The sequence below is a fragment of the Arctopsyche grandis genome, chromosome 8 (genome assembly GCF_051622035.1).
Source record: "Arctopsyche grandis isolate Sample6627 chromosome 8, ASM5162203v2, whole genome shotgun sequence".
Lineage (NCBI taxonomy): Eukaryota > Metazoa > Arthropoda > Insecta > Trichoptera > Hydropsychidae > Arctopsyche > Arctopsyche grandis.
Window position 1 is genome coordinate 22,090,388 of NC_135362.1, and position 20,026 is coordinate 22,110,413.

Below are 20,026 nucleotides of genomic sequence, written 5' to 3' on the forward strand. Positions count from 1 at the left end.
CTTGAATTGACTATGTAAATTGGGTAGAGGTGGAAAAATCACAGAAGTAGCTCCAAAAATTAGCAACTACTCCTAACGTATTATAATTTTTCCACATATACATATGTATATGTAATAGTAATAAAAAAGACTCCATCATGCTCAGTGGCGTAACTACTATGTAGCGGGGGTAAGCAATGCTTACGGGCCCATGAAAATAGGGGGCCATAAATCGACAAAATAATCGTTTTGCAGGAATGCAGGTAGTGAAAAACTATTTCAGTTTTCTTGAACCTAAGAAAATTATTAATATGCCGAAAAAAGATATTCCAGACCATTTTTTGAATCTCAGAAAAAAATATCCAGAAGTTTTCTCAGATCAATTCGAATCTCAATTTACACATGTACTTTTATTAAAAAAGAAAGATCTTTTTGGAACAAAAATCATAAGGCAATTTTCAGAATTACTTATTACCAATTATAGTTGTTTGGAGAGTGATTTTTAGAAGTATATTTCATTCATGTTATTTTTTACTCTTCCGGTAACTGCGGCTAGTGTAGAAATAACATTCAATAAATTAAAAATAATTAAAGAATACCAAATAAATTCAATCGGTCAAACCAGACGTTATGAACTATCTTTGCTTTCAATTGAGCACAAAGAAGCAGACAAAATGGACCTCAAACAACTAATTCATGATTTTGCAAACAGAAAGGTTCGAAAGAAGAAATTTTAAAATTTGCGAGTTAAATTAAGAAAATAATATTATGTACCTATGTACATACATATTAAAAATAATTATATTCATATTAATACTGCGCTACGAAACCAAAAATTTAGTATTTAAATTTAAAAATTTTGCTTATGGGCCCAAAATTCCTAGTAACGCCACTGGTCATGGTTGCTTTCATTATATGCTCGCACATAAGAGTTGAACAAGAATGTCGTTAAAATAGCTGAACTTTTTTTCTAATAATTAGTCTTGATTGAAATTAATAGACACATTCAAATTATTGTTAATGTCTATGAAATGGAAAATTCCATACAATATTCCAAAAACTGAGGAATTATGCCAACAATTTTTATCATACTTACAAATGATTACACAAAGTTGCAGACATACGTACATACATACATATATTGAATGAATTTTTCATCTAAATACAAATTTAGAAAATTTGATTTCATTCAAATAATTAAAATACATATACTAAAATTTTATATACATATGTACATACATATTTATTCAGTAAATACAATCATTTAATAAGTAAATGATTACATTTGTTGGATTTGAAATTTATAGAACATGCTTTTCAATTACATAAATAGCATATCATTTGGACTTCTTCTATTAGCATATTTTGCCTTTTACCTTGAAATATTAATACAATTGGTTGATTTGATTACATAAATTGGTCGAGTAAATAAATAAAATAAATAAATTAAAAAAATAAAACAAAGTCATAAAAATAATAGTTTATATGTATATTTTTCATGTTAATCATTTTCATAAATGTATACCAAGTATAATATAATATATTATTACTATGCATATGTATATACAACAGTGAACAAATAAAAATTCTAATTTTCAATCAATTAAAATACTTATACTTTAAATAGTTCACATCAATCAGACGTTCGTATAATATAATGTACATGGCTTCGAAAGGCACTATCACAGATACAATTGCCGGCTTCCCCGACTATAATTTTCTCAAAGGGACTGCATACTGAATAAGATCAAAACAGAAGACACCGTCTGACATTTTAAATACACAAACTCAAACATATCTTTCTACGAATATCTCCAAAACATTTGGCAGATTAAATATTTTAATTATTTTATAGATTCAGGTATCATACATATGTATGTATGTATATGCTAAGTTATAGTAAATTTTTCCAATGAATGAATGAATTAATCAGTAGCTCATTTATCCTTCAGTATATGCCCTCACTTAAACTTCGTGTTGAAATCTATTCTCGCCGTTTCAAATGTAACATCGTAATATTCAACATAACATCAATACATATGGAAATAAATTGACAATGATCGGACACATATTATATCATCAATAATATATTTGTTACAGTGGTATTTCAATATGATTACTAATTCAAGTTAATTTTATGATAATAATACTTTATCAAATTTCTTTTCCTCATATTAATATTACACATTGAAATGATTGAATTATTTCAAAGTTTAAAGAAAATATGAAAACCATATAGTATTTTATGGTTTCATTTAATTCATTACTTTTACATGATTTTTTTTTCTATAGATTTAATAAATTGCATGTTCTTAATATTCTGTGATTGAAAGCCTCGAATTCCCGAACAGTTATTTTAGATATATTTTTAAGTACAACTTTTTGGTCTTCTTTTACATAATTTCGCAAATGCATGATAGCTACATACTTAAAAAAATAATAAATAAATTTTATGTGCAAAATATGTATATAATATGCGGTCCATCACAGGCCATTATTTGAACGAGCTTTGTCTTTCACTAACCCTTACGTAAATAGGTAATAATATAAAAATCTTAAAAAGAACTTAATTTCAAAATTTGACACAGTTATTGTTGAAAAAATTACTCATATTCTCAAATAATATATCACTCATTAAATAATAAAATATATATATATATATATACAAATTATTGATAAAACAAATATAAACAGACTTAATTTACTTATATTATATGCGTTGACTAAATATTAAAATAATACAAGCGTTCAGTTGAGTACATATATAAAGCTGTAAAATTAATTATCATTACTTACAAATTTAAAATAATACTTATTTTTAAAGTGAAATATTTTTTTCAATATTTTATATTACAAAAAACTATACCTTAATAGACAAAAAATAAAAATTATGATAAAAGTGAAAGTTATAAATAAATGATTTTACATACTATGGCATCTTTCATATGACAAAACATTTACAAATATCTAAATTTATCACCACACTGATAGAATTGTTAATACACTTTAATAATCAATATAAATCTCTCTATAACACACATTGAAAAAAAATTGCATTTGTAATCGCCAACAGTAGAGTGGTGAAAGAAACTTATTTGTAATTAAATTTAGCAGGTATGTGAATATCCATATCTCTCTTGAGAACTGCAACAACCATCTCATCAAAAGTCTTCAAATAGCCGCATCTCCTCCTTGTCAAGAACACGGGCTCCTTTCCAGTCTGTTTCCGGATATTCGTCAAAGTTACTGGTATCACCTTCATACATCACTTGCGGCACAATTGGTGGCTAAACAAATTCAAAATACATAGTACATCTTAATTTCATATTTGTTTAATTGCTTCACAACATATTGATTCAGTTGTTCATATGTATTTATATGTACATATGTATATTTGAAATATGTAATATTTGCACATGTTCACAGATGTCTCACTTTATCATTTGTACTTGTACAGTAAATATTCAAAAATAACTTTAAAAAAAAAAAGAATAATCATGCAATATATTTTAAATGTAAATTAAATTGAAATAAATACCTGAAGTTTTCTTAGGTAAACGTCTTGCCAATCAAGATGCTTGAACCATCTATGCCTCTTTACATCATCAGATCCACACTAAAATAAAAACAAACACATATAAAATATATATGTTATGAAGTCTGATCTCATTTCAACCTTAAAATAATAACCCTCTTGAGATTCAATTTGCCTTAACCTTGGCATATATTATACATACATATTTCTAGTTATACATTTTTAACAGCTTTCATTAAGAACAGACATGGAACTACATATGTATTCAGGGTCGGCCCAAAGGTGCAGCAGACTAGGCACTAAAGTGACATAGACTAGGGGCGGTGCATGGCGCCCCCATTTTTCTTTTTTTGATTATTAAATTTTAAAAAATAATTTGGCTTTCTTTGAACTTACAAAATATTTTATATTCAACTTAATTTTTCTTCTCGAAGTAACAATACTGATTGTAAAATATTATAATTTCCGAGGAACGCAGGAAGTTGACTGTCAAATATCAACGACTCACAAATAAAACAACAAACTGTCGTCGGTACAAATGGTAATTTGGAATTGTATTTAATATAAAACTACCTGAACCCGGCATGCGTTGCAATACCACAATAACACATTACAATTCCCATTCCCGTTCCCGTTTCTCGATGTGTTTCGATAAGTGAATATTTCAGTTTCGAATAATTTGTCGGAAAAACGCAGGCGGCGAAGACATTTGAAATTATTCAATTGTTTGTTTATTTTACCCTAACAACGCAGGTGGCGACGTGAAAACATTTGAAATTATTGCGTTGCAATACCACCATAGATGTATAATACATAGATCCGCCCTCACGCTTTATACTGGTCTCCCTTTTGGCGCATGCAAAATACATGGCGCATGCACACTTTCTCTCAGTGGGTAGTTAGCTTCTAAGTAGGAAAGGTCGATTGCGGAGATCTTGTCGTCACTAACTAAGGGGTGCGGGGGGTTTAACTAGCGGGGAAGTGAAAAAAACGCCGACCGCTGCGTCGTAGGAAAAAAAACTTTTTTTTCCCAACTTCCCCGCTAGTTAAACCCCCCGCACCCCTCAGTTAGTGATGACAAGATCTCCGACCAAAATCTCGCGTCAGGGCCCATCTATGTGTATTATATTTCTATGAATACCACTCATTCCCGTGTTTCCCGTTTCCGTTCCCGTTTTTGGGCAATTTTTTTACAGAAACCGTCGCAGACATTCGAAAGAAAAAATTTCAGTCTATAAAATTCTTTAATTTATTCATAGCTATTAATATTTTATTCATTTTTATACATAAAACGTGCCTATTTTAAATTTAATTTTGTGTTTTTTCTTTATATTTTTCTTCAACATAAAATTTATTGTTTAAAAATTAAGGGGGGGGGGGGGCGTTGAAACCTGCCTAGGGTACCATATACCATCGGGCCGGGCCTGTATGTACATATGTATGCATGTAAGTTCAATATTGAAGACTTGAAACTTTTTGTTCATAAAGAAGATGATATTTTCGCCTATTATGAATTCGAATGACTGCTACTTAGTCATAAGAAATAGACGTGTGGCTATAAATATAAAATAAAAACATTTAGACAACAATCAGTCTTTGTTTCCCAAGATAGCGTTGGCATTCGTGGAGCATCCATCGCTTCTTTGATCTCCTTCCATGCCTATCACCTCTGCATCAATATATCACCGCCTACTGCGGTGTCGCTCGGTAAGTTAAACTGATTAAATCGTATATAATGGCATATAAATATTTTTACAGACGATAGTCAGTGAGTCACCCTACAACTTCTGTCCACTTAGACATGTCAGAAATCCAGTTTCGCGAGCGTTGGCGGTGACTTCTCCATTGATCTTGGAATTGGCGATACGAGCTCGCTCACCAATATTTCTCCAACCTTGATTGCCAACACAGAAGACTTGAGGCTGATCATTATCATCGCCGATTTACAACCTTCCACTGCCACTGTGTGACATTTCAATCTGACCAAACACTCAACTGAATCCACCACTACAAAATATGGGTCTACCTATGTACAAACTACCTATGTGAAAAAGCAAATATCGGAAAGCAAAGATCGAAAAGAATGTATGCATGGTAAACGGTACTATCTATAATATACATATGTATATAATATATATATATATATATATATATATATATATATATATATATATATATATATATATATATATCAGTGGCATGCGATGAAATTATCTCTCTTTTTTTCGTACAGCCTTGCTTAATGTGCGCGGGCAGGATAGGGAGGAAAAGCCTGTTCCTCTTGTTCATGTTGTATCCTGCTCGCGCAAATTAAGTGAGGCTGTACGAAGGGGGTAGAGAGTTTTACCGCACGCCACTGATATATATGTACATACATATGTATATAGTATCCGCTTTTCATATGTATTCATGGTAAACGAACATTTTCGATTTTTCGACCTTTCGATGCGGTGACGGTCACCGACAAAATATATATTACATTTTATCAAACGATGTGTGTTAAAAACATCATATCGGATTACGAACAAAACTAAAATTAAGTAAAATTAATCGACACGATTTCTTTCTGTCTATTGTGAAAACGCATTCGACACAGCTTCATGTATTATTAATGAAGTGTATCAATCAATTTGTTGTTAGACAAATGCGCATTCGTGATTGATGACAATAGTATGCGACCGGTAGTAACCTTATACGAAGGTAGATGACCAGCTATTTTCAAATCTTTCATATTACATATGTATATGTATATATTTTTATCATAAAAACACTCTACATGTGTATATTATACTCATCACCTAATCAATCGACAGAAAATCGAAAACGTCTATGATAAATTACACCTCTCAAACTAAAACGGTCCATAAAATAAACGCAGACTACACTTGTCAAAAATATGCATCCGAATCACTTCATTGCAAAAATGAGAATGTTACTCATGCAAGTAAAATCTCCAGCGAGCGATTATATTATACGATATAATAAATACGTGAATACGTATGAAAATTTATCGTAGATGCGTGCTGATCTAAAATAGAATAACTCATAGAACACCTTCTGAATGTTATATTATATTTAGAATTTTTATACGAAGCATATAAGTGGATAGATATGTAGATAGATACCTTCATGTTGCCCAGTCTCTTTGTCCGATCGGGCACTAGAAGTCTTTTGATCAGATCTTTGGCTACGAGGTCCAGATGACGAGCCCAATCCACTTTTCCGCTCAAAATTTTCTCGTAAATTCCGAACGGGTTGTTGTCGTAAAACGGCGGGTATCCTACCAACATCTCGTAGATAAGCACTCCTGAAATATTTAAATATAACGACCGTTTTATACATGTAATTAAAATATAGTTATAAATAAATTAACTATCATCGTCTTTCCATAGAAAACACGTTTTCTTAATATTCCGAAACTTTTCATTACATTTCATCACGAAAACTCTAAAAAAAATTCCAACCGAAAAAAGCTTGTGGCAAGCCATCAAAATATACTAATTAACAAGTTGGATACAAATGGCTAATGTTGAAAAAATCGAAACAGAAAACTGTTTTATCGACTTTTATTTTGCGTCACTTTTATTATTTTTATCGCCTTGTTTCGATTACATTTTCAGTTATGATTTCAAATAATTTGCACAAAAGTGAATATACATTTATTTTATCGCTATTCTGTATGTCTGTGTGTGTATCTGCCATAACGCTCGCCGTACTATAATAGTCGTTTAGATTCGACATACATATTTACGTCACAGCTTAACCAATGCCAACAAAACGTACGAATTTAATAACAAAAGAAAAAAACTTCTATGTATATTGTTTGCTACCAATGTTTCCTCTAGGTTAATAGACGGCGCTAAATCTCTGAGCATTTACCGCCATCTATTGAAAATTTATTTAATTAATTAATTAATTTTTCTATTGGTTTTTTTATTTTGTTTATATGTAGTACATAGTTAGATAGGTAGTTTTTACCATTTTATTTTTCATATTAAACAATTAAATATAAATATTAATTTAAAAATATTTAAAAGGTATTTGAAAAAATTCGTCCGCATACGGATCGAACACATTTCTTTTAATTTTTTTTATTTAATAACTTAAAATACCAACACCCATGCGATGATATTTCATCGAGTACAACACTAGTATAATATATTTTAGCGCGACAGTCAAAAGCGCCTCGACTTAACCGCCCGACATTACCGCGCGCCGTCAAAACCGCGCCAGAATATATGAAAAAATTTAACTATCAATTTCGACTTCGATTTGATTAATATAACTAAAGCATATTCCTTTTCGCTGGGGTGATTTTGACGCGGTTTTGTCGCCACGCGGTAATGTCGGGGCGGTTTTATCAGTGCGCTTATTTACCGAGCGGCTTTGACTGGACACCACAATATAAATGGTGCATACCAGTTGCTGCTGTAATAGATACGTCACATACACATTACGGAACATATGAATGCGTCCATATAGAATGTACTAAAGAATATTATTCGTACTACTGTTGACGTACAGTTACCGGCATGATCTGTTCTGGTATAAACGAAAAATAATTGAAACCATAAACATATTAAACGAAGTTCTGAAATGCATATGCTAAAATAAAATCTCCAGGAATTATAAAAAAATATATTAAAAATACGTAATTATATAGGAATACACCCACCTAATGCCCACCAATCCACGGCCTTATTGTGTCCCTTCGATTGGATGATTTCAGGTGCCAGATACTCGGGTGTCCCGCACAGAGTCCACGTTCTGTCGGTCAGCTTCTTCGCAAAACCGAAATCGGTTATCTTCAAATGGCCATCCCTGTCCAACAGCAAATTTTCAGGCTTCAGATCGCGATACACTATCGACTTCGAGTGCAGATAATCCAGAGCACATACGATTTCAGCGGCGTAGAAATTTCCTGCAATCAATTAAAGTACGAACACAAAGCGTTAGCAATTGTTAATAATAAATAAACACCTTATTCGAGATGGGGCGTCATCGTCATAATTGCGGAGATCATTAAGGCGTTGTAAGTCGTGAAACGTCCATAAATTTCAATTACGATTTGGCAATGGGTGTAAGCGTGTTATGATTGGCCTCAGGTTTGGCAGCTAATTTAGCTGAGTACTGCTAAAATAGTGAGCAGACGCTAGTCAATCAATCTAACGGTTGAAAATCGATCGCAATCATAAAACCTACTACCTGAGACGTATTTGGACACACATATATGTAGTCTACTTCCAATATATGTATATGTAGGTAAGTATGTATGCAACTGTTTAAGATGATTCATTCCGAATTCAATTAATAACGTTCATTTAGAATTATGTTATTTACAACACTTATTATGTATGGTGGCAGAATTTTCTCGCTGCTTGTTTTAAGACTCGAGCATGATCGTGATTGTATTGAAAATTTCCGGATTTCGAAAGCTTAAATATTTATTTTTAATTATAAGTTCGTGACCAAAATCCAAAGCGAGTCATTTTATGATATTAAAAAAGAGGATTAATTTTATTCTCTCATCAACTTTACAAATTTTGACAAAAGTTAATATAAAATATTATAATCGAGTAAATCTCCATTTCAAAAACAAAACACATCTAATGAAATTATCAACCTATCAGTTGATCTCACATATATGTATATACATACATATATTACACGGCATTATATGTGTACGATAATTAATTCTATGTTACACAGATTACCTATGTACATATGTAAGCACAATCTGCTTTAGAACGGCTACTTTAAAGAACCTTAAGTTAAAATATTATGTATAAAATTTTGTATTATGAATATTTATAAGAATTTAAAATATATTGAGCTTTTTTCCTATTATGTTATGCACCAGTGTTTCCCAACCTTTTTTGTGATGTACCCATAACGCCTCAAAAATCTCCATGTCCATTTATATAGCTCATCAAATTCTTAAAATAAATGAAGATCGCTTCAAATACTCAAATTTTCAAAGTGAAAACTATATTTTTAGTAATTAAGCATGTTATACTATCGTGCAAAAAAAACAATCACTTAAAAATGCAATTCCAGAAGTTCAGTGAAGCCAAATATCTTAGATTTGCATCAATACACCGTTTCTGTCTCATCCATCTGTATTGAGAATTTTCTTTTTTTCAATAATTTTCGATCCATAGCCATCTCATCTATTCTATAGGTTATATTACTAATAGTATGGCATATCATGGACATTTTTGTCATCTATTTTCAGAACTATTATGAGAAAAACTGATGTATCGATGGCTTAGTGCACAGATATTTTATGTCCATTTTTGAATTCGTATCGAACTTTACGTCTGTGGATGCTGTAATAATTCAGGTTTTTCCTTTCAAGGCAATTTATGTGATATACATAAATTCACAATACACAAATTCAAAAATCGACATTCAACTAAGTGCACTAAGCCATCGATGTTATAGTTACATATTAAGTTAGTATGTATGTAAGTAAGGTTAAATAAATCCTTCCCTATAATATTATTTTTTTCCAGATTTAACTATGAGAAGAAAAATATCATCAGCTTTTCGCTAGCACTCTTTTCAGAGAAAAATGAATTTATTGTTGATCTTTATTCAAATTTATCTTTTAAATTCTTAAATTAATTCATAGAAGTTATAGTTCACATAAGTATTTACTAGTAAATATGTTTCTTCAAACGTGTTTCAAGACCTTTCTTCATAGATTCGTTGTCAGTGTTCGCAAAACAAACAGAATGGTAAACGAACATCATGAATAATAAACGTTTTTAATTATTGTTTCATTGCCCCCCCCCCCCTTCTCCCCCAACCAAATAATTTAAATTTCCCCTTAATGGAAATTTAAACATTGCTGCATATTGTAGGAATATAGCACAACTAACATTAAAATAAGATAATACTATAAATTCTAACAAAAAAATAATTTGTAAAATAGAAAATGATTGCAAAATCAGTTACTATTATAATATACGTAATATACATTGTGAACATAAAGTTTATAAACATAAAAAAAAGTATTTAAAAAAAAATAATTATTAGTAATTTTTTTATGAAATATGAAATAAAATGTGAAAGGATTAAAAATTTAGTCATTTTTTTTCTTTCATTAACGATAATGAAACAAAATATAATACGTATGTATACATCGAGATTCTCATTTTTCCCCAAATACTCACGAAAACAAGCACGAAAAACGGAAATATTTAGATCGATGGTCTACCAACTGTAAGAAACTTTAGAAGTTTAACCAAATAAAATCAAAATTAAAATATCGATAGGTTCTCCATTCGACATCCATTTATAATTGAATTTAAAAACATTAAATACAACATTCTTTCAACATATGGTGCGGAGAGAGCAAAATATCACAAGTAAACGCCTCATCGTGATTGCTGACAAAAACAAGAAGAATGGAAGACCAGATTCGTACCACGACAGGCTATTCCACTCTGCTATAGACAAATAGAAAAGAATCACCAAAGATCTTTACAATCACGAAGATCAGTCATACTAAAAATTATCCAAAATTCAATTATTTCATCGTTGCTATCTGAATATCATTGAAATTAATAATGGTTTTGTACATACATACATATATACACTACAGTCGCTTCATTTTTTTTTTAATCTATACCAAGAAGGCCTATCAGGTAACTCCAATGCACCTTCCTGGCCAGAAACATTATACATTTGATACAAGTATTATACAAAGTAAATACATATCAATTAACATTCACATATACATACATATGTACATTAATGGTCAGATTTGTAAATTTGCAGCATTTTATACAATTCAGCAAAATTCGAGATTGCTGAAAACTCGAGATTTGCGAAAAAATGGGTAAGGTTGTCAATTTTTTGGAACCGTTTCACTGAAAATCGGATAAATTGGTAAACTCTGATCGACCTGGAGTCACAAATCCGAGGTCTGGCCAGCAGAAACCAGTGGGATTTGAACCCGTGACCACTCCGTTCAAAGCATTATACGCTAACCACTCGTCTATTCTGCTGGTTATTCCACTAGGCCAGAGCATCGTAACCTGTGCACCGTGGTAATATGTGTTCTCCGAAAAGCACTTCGGCCTAATGCGTGCGAGTGAGATCGCGTTTGAGGGAGAAATCCGATGTTAGTTAGTGTTTTGTCCCTATGCATATACGGAATAACTAGCGACTGCCGATGAAGTACATATGCATGTACGTAGCTGACAAACTCTACGAGTTGTAAACAAAGTGTGCCGCGAATATCCAGAGGTTACGATGCTCTGCACTAGGCTATTCTGCTACGTACATTTCGTATAGCTTTAACGCGGCACTGATTGAACCCCGTGACTGTTGGATTTGAACCCGTGACCACTCTGTTCAAAGCATTATACGCTAACCACTAGTCTATTCTGCTGGTTATTCCACTAGGCTATTCTGCTGCATACATTTCGTATAGCTTTAACGTGACACTGATTAGTACTAACTAATTGTACAAAGCGTCATTCTAACCAGACTATACACGAGAGATAATCTCGGATTTACAGCGATGTCTTTCGTGTCGCTGCCACCGCTACCACGCACCCTCACGATACATACACACATAGTTCTACGTTAAAAAATTGGATGCGGAACATTGATCTATAGTGGTGCATTTAAAAACTTACGTATTACATTACGCCACTTGGCAACGATCGCACAGTGCGCACGCAAAACGAAACTAACGTACTACGAGGAAGGAATTCCGGCTGAGGAACAACAACCAGTGACGTCAGATGATTCGAATCGGGCCAACGTGATTGGCAGACGCAGATGGGTCCAAAGCGTCCACGCAAGAGGTCATCCAGACACTTGACGCAGTCGCCGGTGATAACAACACAGCAATAGTAACATCTCTTAAATCCTGGATAATAACGACACCGGGACGAGGAGGAGAGATCATGCAGAACGGCACGTGCGCCACTGGAAAACACCGCACAAATGTCACACATAGGCAGTAACTCCTGTCTCAAATATGATACTTACCAGTATGTGGCCCAAGCTGTGGGTGTTCGAATTTACGAACCGATTCGAATTCCAGCTTTTACGAAACATCAAACTCGTCGACGGTTCATTCAATCTGCACGCAATTACCACGTGCTATGATACCATGGGAGTTTTGTCCGTTCGATTTGAAAAATCGAAAGTTAAACGTCCACCTACTATATAATACGCCATGGACCATATGGACTTGCCGACGACATCCGCCTCTGCAAAAATCTAAATTTGACGTGTCCTCTAACTTGATGGCTCTCGTGCGTCTTCCACATCGACCCAAAAACTGACGTCCCGCGATTAACGAATGACAAAGTGTAAATAATACCATCTAATTGTGCGATTTGTCGCTGTCGACATCTCTATTTTATGTATTTTCGTCGAATCAACAGAAAAAATCCAAGACGTGTCTTCGTCAAACAATGAAAAATCATTCAATGTCTATTATTTATAGCACAACAGGTGCACCGTGTGAAAGAAAACTATACACATTTGTCACAAAAGATTTATACAATTTGCTTTCAATATAAAAAAAATAAACACACACACACTTACACGCTAAACAAACTTATAAATAATATTATATATATATATATATATATATATATATATATATATATATATATTTAGATTCATAGACAATATTTAAGATGCTGGAATAGCGCGAGATTAAGCCACCTACGATAAAAATTATGGCGATCGAAATGGGTCGAGATCATAAAATATTAATATGATTTAATAGAATCTTTCAGATATATATTAAAAATACCTGTCCTTCAAATACATATAAAAATATGTTTGTCTCGAAAAACAACTTCAATAATATAATAGAGAACATAAAAGTAAACGTATAAACGTATAGATGTACATACATACGATATTCAACGGAAACACACATATTATATGTATGTGTGTATTTGAATCTGATGATTTTAGAACATGTCTACACTTTTAAAACGTCCCGCTAATTGAATGATATTATTTTGCCATTGTGAATGAACGTTGCGAAATTTTTGGCAAAAGAAATCCCTACGAAAAAGCTTTTTTTTTTCAAAAAAAATAAAGAATAAAATAAAACAATTTAAACAAATGGAAGAAAACAAACAACACAAAAACTCAAATAGTACGTGAAAAATATTTCATCTTTTTGGCCGATTTACAACGGCTGTTGCACGAACGTTCCCAATATATCATTCGGAGTGTTTATCAACGACACACTCCAAACCAGTGTCACAATACGACTTTAAAACACATTCATATAAATTACATTCAATTTCTAAATTCACAACGTGTAATTCACGCCAAAATTTCATATTTTTTCATCGAAAATTGTAAAGTTTTTCCACTTTTTAATATTATAAAAACTGACAAATGTCAATCCTTCTATGGACAATAAAGCAAAAAAATTCAGATGCAACCGACCCATAACATTACATATACATATTTAAGGAATTTGGTCGAAAAAAATTCGCGGAAACGCTCTAAATACACATTTAGAATAGACTAGTGGTTAGCATATAATGCTTTGAACAGAGTGGTCACGGATTCAAATCCCACTGGTTTCTGCTGGCCAGACCATGGATTTTTGACTCCAGGTCGATCGTTTCCTATCAGAGTTTACCAATTTATCTGATTTTCATTGAAACGGTTCCAACAAATTGGCAACCTTACACATTTTCTCTTAAAATCTCGGGTTTTCAGCAAACTCGAATTTCGAATCTGAATTGTTTAAAATGCTGCAAATTTACAAATTTGACCATAGATGTCTCTGTGGATATTAATTGATATGTATTTATGTATCTACTTTGTTTAATACTAATAATATTTTTATCAAATTTACAATGTTTTTGGCCAGGAAGGCGCATTGGAGTTACCTCTTAAGCCTTCCTGATATACATAGATTAAAGATAAACTAAAAATTTGAGTATTCACGTTTGAGGAAAACTCACATGCTGCATTTTCAATAAACAAAAGCTTTACTTCCGGTTCAGATTCATATCATTTTTTTTATTACTTAATACGGCTATAAAGATGAAATATCAAAAAGATACAAAACAATTCAAGGCCACAATAAAATAATTAAATACTGTTTAAAAGAAAACTACTACTGCTGGGTTCCAGATTCTTTCCAAAACCTTATCAATTCGGAGATAGTTCAGTATTTTTCCATAGCCTGAACTCACATTTTTTAAAAACCATACAAACGTGATAAGTGATCGATTTTAAGTTATAATGAGTCTCAAAGTCGAATTTTCTCAAGATCACAAAACTTCATCTATTGATACATATGTAGATAAAGAATTAAGATTCACACAACTAATAAACACTAATCGGAACCTTAAAATATACCAAATATAATATATAAAACATTCTCCTTAAATAGTCAATTTCATCAAATATTACTATTGGCACACAATTTACATTCATATATTGATATATGTACATTCAGTCTAAGTCCTCAATTCCTCATGAATTATAAAACCCACCTCCAGAGTGTCTCGACGTGAGGACATAAATCTAAAGTCAGACAGATCCAAGTTCAGACTTCTCATTTCTTTTTTTTTTCACTTTCAGCAGTCGGTGAAAAATGGCAAACATTGCCGGCACAAACGGTTTGTGAACCGAGCAGCGGTTGAAATATGATTATTATGTGTATCGGCGACCAAGATACATCGTGTATATATTTATATTACATATGAAAAACCGTTGTTATGTAAGCTGCAAAGATACTTTACGAGTTTACGAGATCCACTGATCTTTACGATCAAATGGATTTTTATAGCAATGACTGATTATATGTATGTTTATCGCGAGAGCTTTTGTTCCAACCCGCAAGGTCAGACGTCCGTAAATATTTATTTTTAAAAGATTGTTAACATTGAAAAACGATAAAATACCCATAATACAATATCTAGTTTAGAGTACATATATACATAATAACTTTCCTCGATTTTAATTATCAATATCGGTGAAAATCCCGAAGAAAAAACTTTCCATCAATCACACATAGGCGTGACGGCAAATATTCATACTAGGTGTCACAGTTTCGTTGCGATTTATTACAACAGTCGGTTTCATCACCTGTGATACTATTTATATGAAAATTGTCAACGGATTACATACAAATATACTAACACGCGCGAACGCGGTTTAACGTCATCCTGCGAATTTTCAACTGTCCAGAAAAAATCTGTTTTCGATGTAAAATAAGAAACGCGCACAGTATTTGCGTATCGTATTTATATAACGGGACTGTTATCTTGATGAATACGTTTAGAATGTAATATATTTGTGATTTATTCACTTGAACTCGGAGATATTCGAAAATGGTCCCCCCGACCGAAAAACACTTACGTAAATCAAAAGGATTAAAAAAACGTATTCCCAGTAGGAAATAAAAATAAACTTTTTTCTTAAACTTGTATATATTCCCTAAACTAATATTATATTACATAACTTCTTTAACCATAATTCAATCACATGCATAATACATATCTATAGTTACAGTCCAAGTGTACATTTCGTTCGTTCATGAACATACTATTTTTTTATACACGAACCAATCTGGCCAGTTATGGTGTACACAAAAGAGCAAATTTAAAAACGAACTAGTTTGTTCATGCAGAAACTATTAGATTAGGCATTAAGTATTCTCAATTGTTTGTACCAGCTTCTTACCTACCGTGCTTACTTACCCTGAGTTACCCGGATACGGGAATTATACCAACGTTGTAATAGGATTTCCCGTTTAAATACTTGATGGTTTCATGCGACACCCGGTCAACCTATTTCAAAATAAATCTTGACAGTTAGCATTTAAATAAAAACCAATATAGTTTGTATATGAACAAACTAGTATGTTCATAAACGAACCGGAGTGAAAGCTGTACATATTTATCAAAAACACAACTAAGATAAACGAATTTACCGAATCTCTTCAAATAACAATCCATTTTATAAGCTTTTATTCAATTCTTTTGATGTTTTGTTATTTTTTATGTTTACAAAAATGAAGAATTCAGTATTCTATTAATGTAAATATTTTTAAGATTCATTTATTTCAATAGCAAAAACGATCTTCTAACGGTGAATATATACATAGATATATTTATAACGTATTGTACTGCATGTGAACAAATCAGTCACCGGATGTGTATTCTATTTTCATCTCAAACATACATCAAAAACTAATATGTAATTATAAAAAAAATCATTTTCCAATAACAGTCTAATTTTATATTATAACTACAAATAAATAGAAGGAATGGCTACTAAGAAGTCTAATTCATTCCTTTATTAATTATATTTTACCATAATACCATTCCGGGTTTTACCCCTGAGCGACACATATGGTATTAAATTTGTATATTATAAATTTAGAGATTATAAATTTGAAATCATATTCAAATAGTAGGTAGGATGGTTTTTCCAATTTGATGAGGAACCGATTCTACAAAGAAATCAGATAACTTGACAAACTCTGATAGGAAACGATCGACTTGGAGTCACAAATATCCAAGTCTGACCAGCACCACTGCAGAAATACTCTGAATAAATTCTCTTCAATCGAGTTTAACACGGGATTTTAGCCCGGAAACCTATCGGTGGTAAGTATTAACACAACTACCGAGCTACATATACTACTGGCTTAATCCACAATATATTTACATATATTAAATTCAATTGATAAATACATATGTATTTAAAAAAATAAAGTTGTCGCAAAAAAGATACAAAATCCCTAGTAAGAAAATTCTGTTGTAAAACGTGTTTTAGCATATTGTACATATGGATATTATATTTAAAATGCTTATTATATATACATAATTAAGTCAACATAATCTATCACATAACCGTTAAAGATAATTAATCTAATTTAAGTAAATGAGGTATCGTTGAGTATTCACACACAATTTATTTTTTTTACTTTTTGATAGACTCACATGAAGGTAAAGTAAATAGGCTACGTACACCCGATGATACATATTGTATGTATCATTAAATTTAAATTATTGCGTAGGTCTGCTAATGCGACCCGATCGAGTGGAATGACATTTCACAAGGTTCGATCGATTCAGAAATTCAAATTAACTCGCAGAAACAGCCAATAAATAAATATCGAACGCATTATTTATAAACTAGAGACTCGGTGTTGACGATCTAAAGGCCACTTAAAAAAATAAATCAAAAGGTGCTGAAACGGATTCAGGGCGAAACGTCCTTAGGCGGTTTTTTCCAATCGACACCGACCGTATCCATTATAATCATTTTTAACGGATCTTTTTTCCATTCCTCGTCCCAATCAGTGGAATGATTTGCGAGAAGTTCGCGCAGCAGACGTTCGCATCAATTAAAACAATGATAAATTTACAGATCTAAAATTGTACGAGCGCTCATCGAAAATTGCAACCAAGTGTCGCAACAATTTACAGTCACACTTTATACATACACACATACATATAGATCAAAGAGACTTGACAATAATTCAACAGCACGATTTATTCGCCATGTGGAAACCTCGTTCCTCTATTTTTGATTTTATTTCATACGAGCTTTAATTCGCCGGCCAAGTTCAACGTACATTTGTGAAACGTATTCAAATTACACTGCACTCTGGCATATGCAATTAGAGACACGCAATAAAGATTTATAAAGAAAACGTTACGTACTTTCGGCTATCCAACACACACATACATAACTCTGGGTGACACCATTACGCATAATGAATTAATAAACACAAAATTACCTGTAGCACTGCTGAATCTTCCAGCGTTCCTGAGATAAGAGAAAAGTTCACCGCCACATACGTAATCGAACAGCATGTAAATGCAGGTCTCATCTCGGGTCCACCATCGCCTGTACAAAAACAAAAATAAATCATACGATTAAAACGCGCTCAAGCATAAATCTTATATCGACAAAAAAACCTTATAAAAACTCCCATTTTTCCTCAACCAATCCTTCCATGACCCACTTGTGTTCGTGACCCATTTGCTTCAGATGAACGAACACAACACGACGTTTTCCTTTTATCTATTTCAGACAGTCTCAACGCCAACCCATCCCCGCCACCCCGTTTATACAACTATGGATAAAATTAAAAAAGAAACCGATCGGAAACATAAGAAGCACAAGGACTGGACCTTCGGATGTCGTTAACGAATGATACGAATTCGCGGACAGAGATGTGTCCGGCCTCGAATGAATCAAATTACACACAATTGAGATTTTCCAACTGTAGACATTGACCCTACAATGGAACCGCAACTTTTGTTTTGATTTATGTATTTCCCCAATGTGTTCTATTGAAACGTTTATTTGATTCTTATTTGTTCACACGGGACTATTAGTACGGGAAGGTCTCAAGTGAAGATGATAACGTGACATTATATACATATCTATAACGCATACCCAACTTCGAGCGATGCCACTTCATAATGAGAAGCGTGTGAAGTATTCTGAAAGGGCACTTCTTCAATTTATCTCGTGGACTATTGAAAGGGATAAGTTTGGTTAAATGGTGATAAAAAAAACAACGATTTACTTTGTATATTGTGATGGCACTCGCTATTTGCAGTCAACAGCGATGTGCACTAGTGGTTAGCATATTATGCTTTTGGGCAAAGTGTCACGGGTTCGATTCCCACCAGAGTCCCGCTGCTAGCCAGACCTTGGTTTGTGACTTGAGGTCGTTAGCGTCTTATCAGAGTTTTGCCAATTTTACTGGTTTTCATTGGAAGCGTTCCTGTAAAATTGGCATTCCCTCCCCTATTACCCTCGCTAACCTTGAGTTATTCAGCGTCTCAACGTTCGCCGGTTTGTATAATAAAATGCTGCAAAGATTTCTCCATAGATATCTCTGTGGATGATTATCGTATAAAAATCGTATTGAATAAATGCTTATTTGATAGTATTATATAAAAATGCTTGCAATACACTTTACAATGTTTGACAAAATATAATATATGTTATTTCAAAAGTGACTTTGTATGTAAGGTTTAAAGGCTTGGATGGGAGCATCGAAAACAAATCAAAGTTTCTATGACGACGATATCGATATCGTTGAATATTATTTTTTTTCGATTCAAAAAAATTTAATAAAAAAAACAAATAAATGTTTACTATTAAATGGTTTCGCCATGTTTAAGCTGTTTATATTACAAATACCGAGTGAAGCCGGGTAAAACCACTAGTATATAATAATTATGTATTAATATATAATTAAGTGTGTTTCTTGATCTGTATAGTATACTCGTCGCATTGGAGCGATCTGTAAGACGAGTGTACATGTTTCAATACATGTACATCAATTGAATAAAAATAAAAATATTTAAACCAGATAAATTAAAACACGACTAATTTTAATTTCTAATAAATAAAATACATTCACTGATTCTTACAATATACGTGAATATACATGGTTTCCCAAAATCTTGATGAAATTTGAAAACTTTCTCAATTATTTCTTTAGCTGCTAGCATGATGATATTAAAA

At 32.3% G+C, this 20,026-nt stretch overlaps 1 protein-coding gene across 1 annotated transcript in view; it reads right to left on the reverse strand.

Moving 5' to 3' along the window:
• Positions 1-3,010: 3,010 nt before the first annotated feature.
• Positions 3,011-20,026, reverse strand: part of Pka-C3 (Protein kinase, cAMP-dependent, catalytic subunit 3) — a 58,714-nt gene continuing 41,698 nt past the window's right edge. The window contains exons 3-7 of the mRNA XM_077436080.1: positions 18,279-18,388; positions 8,190-8,435; positions 6,640-6,821; positions 3,518-3,595; positions 3,011-3,266 (exon numbers count right to left, since the gene is read on the reverse strand). Of these exons, the coding sequence (XP_077292206.1) occupies positions 3,141-3,266; positions 3,518-3,595; positions 6,640-6,821; positions 8,190-8,435; positions 18,279-18,388 (742 nt within the window). The 3' untranslated portion in view covers positions 3,011-3,140. The remainder of the gene's footprint in view (positions 3,267-3,517; positions 3,596-6,639; positions 6,822-8,189; positions 8,436-18,278; positions 18,389-20,026) is intronic.